General features: G+C 49.2%; 1 protein-coding gene across 1 annotated transcript; it reads left to right on the top strand.

Moving 5' to 3' along the window:
• Positions 1-4850: 4850 nt before the first annotated feature.
• On the top strand, positions 4851-5867 carry LOC125362392 (olfactory receptor 52D1-like). The gene has a single exon (XM_048361244.1). It carries the CDS (start codon positions 4851-4853, stop codon positions 5865-5867), a length of 1017 nt encoding a protein of 338 aa, XP_048217201.1.
• Positions 5868-6000: the final 133 nt, after the last annotated feature.

Here is a 6000-nt window from a genome sequence, read left to right as displayed (position 1 = left end):
TTTTCACTCAAGGCTGTGCTCTACCACTTTAGTTATACCTCCATTTCTGCTTTTTGCTGGTTAACTATGGATAATTGCCATAGATTTCTCTGCTCAGGCTGGCTTTGAGCTTGGGTCTTCCAGTCTCAACTTTCCAAGTAGCTTGGATGACAGGTATAAGCCACCCATACCTAGCTCAAGCATGCTCTTTCTAAGTCACACATCCCTGTGTGATGTGTTCCTTCTCCTGAGCTCAAGCCAAGTGCTAGATGCTTGTTCAATTCATCTATATAGCCACTTTTTGGGACTATATAGTAATCCTTGTTATACAGAGAAAAAAATGAAGCTCATATGGTTTTCAGAGTGTGTCCAAGGCTGCAGAGTAGCGGAGCTTTATGCAAAGGCCCTGGTCATCTTGATCAAGGTGATTGGCCTTTTTGCAGGTCTAAGGGTGGACAAAACTCTGTCAGTTTCCAGAAGGGAATGGGATTGGCCTTATGTAGCAAGGAAGCCAGTCTCTAACCAAGGGCTTTGCAGAGAACACACTCTCCCGCCAAGGGAGACACACTCTACCCTCCCAAGGTCCTTAGCCTCCCAGGCTCAGAAACCAGGAGCCCAGGAAAGTCCCCAGAGACAACCTGGGATTTCTGCAAATTCCTCATTAACACCCCACAGCAGAGACTAACACAGCCTCAAGCCTGCCAGGAGCTGCCCCTGAGGTGCTCACACAAGTCCATAAATCCTACTTTCCCTCACATGCCTTTCCCCAGGCTTGCCACAGAAACATCTTCAGAATCTCCCAGGTCTCAGATACCCTGTCAGCTACATGGAGAAACTGCAGAAGCCAGGCCTGCGGCAGGACTGGGCGGACAGAGACGGGTGGTCAGTCCTCTCCTTTAATCCCACCTCCCCGGCAAACAGGTGAGAAGTCCCTGTCCCTTCGCACCAGCTGCTCCTCAGCCATGACCCGTCAGACTCCAGACCATATCCGGTGACTCCTGAAAAATGTATCCCCTCTTTTTCCTTAACTGGATTTATTCCACATGGAGCCCACATCTGAAGGTAAAAAGTGCCAATACCCAAGTAAGTGCCCCCTTTGAACTGATGGGTGGCTCAGGCTTTTTTTTTTTTTTACCTGTACTGGATAACTAAAGCAGAGGAGGATGAGTAAGACTCACTGCTGTGCGGCCTTGCACAGGCTCCGGAACCCTTCTGAGTGTAAACGGCTGCTGGGCTCTCTCACTTGAGAACCATGGTCAGGTACTTCTATGTTGTCTCTGTCTTCATGTCTTGGGTCAGAACAATGGGGAAAGGTGGGGAAATAAGATAGCACCATATTTCCCAGTTTCCGTAGTCAGCGCAGCAATTCCAGCTCAATGGCAAAGGAAATCCTTTCTTGGATCTAACTGGAATCTTGTGATTTTTCAGTCTTTTTGGGGGAAGTGCAGTACCGGGGTTTGAACTCATGATTTTGCATTTACCAGGCAAGTGCTGTAATTGTTTGAGCCATGGCCTCCAGCCGTTTTGTGCATTATTTTGAGATAGGTTCTTGGTTCTTGCCTGGGTCTACCTCAATGGTGAACCTGCTCTTTATAATTTCTAGTATGGCTGAGATGGTAGGTATACACTACCAGGTCTAGCCTTTTCTGTTAAGATAGGGTTTCAGGCACATTTCTCATGTGAGCTGGTTCGGAACCAAGTTCCTCCTGTTTCCTCCTCTTAAATAACTGGATTATAGTTCAAGAAACACAGGCACCTTGTCTTTCTGCAAATTATTACAAAATAACCACAGATCTTCTTGCATCCAAACATTCTTGCTCAGTCCCCAGTTCAGTTTTTCTTCAAAAAAATAGTTGACATACTCAAGGGCTTATGAAACTGAGGGCTAAGCATGCAGTGGAAAGGGGCTCAGAAAAGACAAATTCAAGGAATAATAAAAGTGTTAATGAAAATGAAAACATTGAAAATGTATTGGGACATTTGCTGTGTTACCAGATGCATCATTGAATCTGGTATAATCTTGTATTTAATCCTTACCAGGTGTTCCATGTAAAGAGGAGATATTCCCGAGATCTTCAATTTAGTGATGAAAAAAATAGGGGTACAGAGAGGTAGAGGAGCTTGTCCAAGGTCACACAGCTTTCATGTGCCAGAACTAGGATTCACTTATATAAACTGACTTTAGAGCCCACTCTGGATTTTGTTGCTGTGTGAATGAATAAGAATGGAAAAAAAAAATAGAACTTACTTTCATCTTGCCACTATACCTTTACCGCTACCAGGCTTAGAATGAGGTTCATCTATTCTCAATAATGCATGGTTCTGAGGCATGAATCAATCAATCAAGTCATACAAGAAAAATGAGATTGTGTATATATATATATATATATATATATATATATATATATATATACATATATATGTCTAGGTTGTGCAAGACTCCTGCAGACGTCTGGATCATCTATGCCCCAAAGACCTGTGCTGGGAGAAGGAGTTGATGTGTGAGTGGAGTCAGGACACACACATCCTTAGTAGGGCAGGCAGAGCTTTAGAATCTGTGAGTGGCACAAGCAGCTTCTTCTGCCAAGACAAAAATGGCTGCCATGTGCAGAGCGAGGCTAAGAATCTGAGAGGACAGTCTGGGATTGGGGCCCAGACCATCCTCCTCTTGGCCCCAGATCTATATGACCCAATCCTATTTGTACTCGGGTTTCACAATCCTATAAAGAAGCACAAGATAGTGGAATGTGGCTATATCAGCATCATCACAAGGCTGGTAGTCTACCACTTGAGCCATACTTTCACATCCAGTTTTTTGTTAGTTAATTGGAGATAAATGTCTCTTGGATTTGTCTGTTCAGGCTGATTTGAACCTGGATCCTCAGTTCTCAGCTTCCTGAGCAGCTGGGATTACAGGCACGAGCCATAGGTGTCTTGCCTCCAGACTGTCCTTTATCATGCTTCAGGATTCGGAGTCACAGCCCAGAGGCAATCCTGCCCTGGAAACACACACAGGGAGCTAGAGACACCTCTTTCCCTCTCCCTCTCTGGGCCCCTTGCTGAACTGTGCAGAGGAAGCTGAGCTGGTGAGGCCCATGTGTGAGGTGAGGAGAGAGGGGTCACCGGAGCAGAGCAGGAAGGTGGATGATGAGAAGGTGTCACCATGTTTGCAGAGAATCAGATAACAATGCCAAGACCAGGTGTGGGGAACGTCCCATTTCCTTCTCGTCCTTCCTCAGGAGAATCGCAAGCTACCGACATGGAGGAATCAGGCCAAGAGGAAATGTACTAGCAAAGCCCCTTGAGTACAGACTTTCATCAAGAGGCCTCCCCATCTTAAGAGGCCCTTGTTTGGGTGCAGATTATGGGTGCCCTGTGGTGTGGGAGCAGACACTCCCAGCTCCTGTGGATACCCTCCTTCTCTTGTCTAGGTTAGGCCTGCCCCAGGGTAAATGGGGCCCTGCCAGGATGTTCCCAGGGTTCCGAGGAGTAAGTGGGGCTCCCATGGGGAGGGCAGCAGGGCCAGGCCCTGTGACTTGGCAAAGCCTCACGCTGCAGAAGGAAGCTCTGGTTCCTAAACTAATAAACCAAGAAGACCAACACATGGGAAAGTCTAGTCTGGGTTTTATTGTCTTTCTTTTGTAGGAGTTAAGAGTGTGGGGATATGAGTGAGGACCCCAGGAAGGCAGCATTGAAGTGAGGGTCACATGGGGAGCTTGGTGTCCCTCCCGTCCCCCAGGGTGAGAGGCTACTGTAGTCATTGCTCATCTGCTCTAGGTTCATCAATCTTTGGCACCAGGATAGAAGACAAGATTCTGTCTCTCAAGACATGGAAAGACATAACTGTGGTCCTCAGATGGGGCATGAAATGCTCTCCTTCCTTTAGATCCTTTCCAGGCTGTTCTTTATCTACTTGAACCCAGGTAAGTGGAGTCTGCTCTCTCCTCTCACTATGGCCATCTTTACCTGACTGCCAGTGTCACTGCCTCTCAGCCCTCCAATCCCAGTCCTCACTCTGCCGTACAGACATGGCAATAGAAGTCCTCAGTGGGTATGGGATTTCCCCAGATGGAGTTCTGTGGATCCCAAAGTGTTTTTCTATGGACGAAAGAATATGAGCTACAAAATTGCGTTAGACAATGGATGTTTATACTGGTCAAAGGAAAAAAAAGTTAAGTTCTTTGAACCAGATGCTAGAACTCTGGTGAATAAAGATAGAGAATGATGTTAAGACCAGCTGGACAGACTGAACAAACTGAGGATGAATGAATGAATGTCACAGAGGCCGGGCAGTGGAGGGGGTCCTGAACTTAATTAAAAAATGCTTCAGGCAATGTAGAGTGCAACAGGAACTTGGAGCATCTGTCAGTTAAATGGACTGGAAAATGGACATTCCATATTACCATGCAGCTGGCTTACATCTCTCCTAGTGTGGAGAGAACACAAAGCTGTCTGCCATTGGAGGGATCAGGCTTAGATGACAATGGTTTTCCTGGGCTGATGGAAGGACATTCTGTCCAGAGGAAAGGACTGTCAGAAGGGTGTGGTGTTTCAGTCGGACGACTTTTGGCTTAAATCCTAGCTCTTCTACTTATCAGCTGTGTGATTTAGGAGTCTATGAACCACTCAGAAGCCAAAAATCTTTCCTCCATAAGATGACAATGTGAGCAAACCCACAAGACTCTTAGGAAATCCATTATTCAGGATGCGATAAATCCCTACAAAGCTGCTCTATTTGGTCCTAGGAAATACTATAGCACCTTAATTATGGACCCTCATCCAGACCTTGCTAAAAGTTCTGTACAGTGGGTAGCTGCTTCTCACAAGACTCATTTATACCCTCCAGGGACACAGCCACGTGGAACCTGAAGATGGAGGCAGATCTTGCCTTGCCTGCTCTCAATCAGACTTCACTGCTCTCTGGGCCTGGGCCCTTTGTCCTGCTGGGGGTGCCAGGCTTGAAGGCCCTACATCCTTGGCTTTCTGTGCCTGTGTGCCTGCTCTATGTGGTGGCTTTGATAGGGAATTCCCTTCTACTCGGGCTGATTGCAGCTGACAAAGCACTTCGATCTCCCATGTACCAGTTTCTGGGGCTATTGGCAGTGGCTGACTTGATTCTGGCCACATCCACTGTGCCCAAAGCTCTGGCTGTGCTGTGGGACTTGTCCCATGAGATCTCCTTTGGGGCTTGTCTAGCCCAGCTGTTTGTTGCCCACGTGGCCTTCATTGCTGAATCCTCGGTGCTGCTGGCCATGGCTGTGGACCGCTATGTGGCCATCTGCCAGCCTCTGCGCTATGGCGCCTTGCTGACCCAGCGCGTGGTGGCCGTGGTGGCTGCGGCCGCGGTGACTCGAGGGGCCTGCGTCATGGCACCCCCGGTGGTGCTGCTCCAGAGACTGCCTTACTGTGGGCAGAGGGCCTTGCCGCACACCTATTGTGAGCACATGGGTGTGGCTCGCCTGGCCTGTGGGGACACGCGCCCCAACATCTGGTATGGCCTCGCCACCACGCTGCTGTCCCCAGCCCTGGACCTGGTGCTCATAGGCGCTTCCTATGTCCTCATCCTCCGCGCTGTCTGCCGCCTGCCATCGCACGGGGCCCGCTACAAGGCCCTGGGTACCTGCGGGGCTCACGCCGCTGTCATTGTCCTCTTCTACACACCTGCGCTCTTCTCCTTCCTGGCGCATCGTTTCGGCCGCCACACGGTACCCGGTCACATCCACATCCTCTTGGCAAACCTCTACGTGGTGGTGCCCCCGGCCCTCAATCCCGTGGTCTATGGAGTGCGGACCCAGCAGATCGCTCAGAGGCTTCGGCACTTGCTTGGGCTCCTCTGGGCAGGGGCGGTGAGGAAGGTGGGCCCCCAGTGTGCCTGCTCACCCAAGTGAAGGCACTGTTTGCTCTGGCCACGGGATGCTGCTGGTTCATCTGGGTAGAACCCTGACCAAGGCAGCTCCACCTTCTACAGCCAGGAGGCGCTATGGTCACCCTGACCCATTGCCTCCTGAAAGTAGTAGGGCC

This window comes from Perognathus longimembris, chromosome 13, assembly GCF_023159225.1.
Source record: "Perognathus longimembris pacificus isolate PPM17 chromosome 13, ASM2315922v1, whole genome shotgun sequence".
Taxonomy (NCBI): Eukaryota; Metazoa; Chordata; class Mammalia; order Rodentia; family Heteromyidae; genus Perognathus; species Perognathus longimembris.
Note: the sequence above shows the minus strand (reverse complement) of the source record. Positions and strands in the feature narration are given on the sequence as shown.

Bases quoted from the DNA above. Each gene is read 5' to 3' on its own strand.
- LOC125362392 (XM_048361244.1), top strand. From the start codon at position 4,851: ATGGAGGCAGATCTTGCCTTGCCTGCTCTCAATCAGACTTCACTGCTC.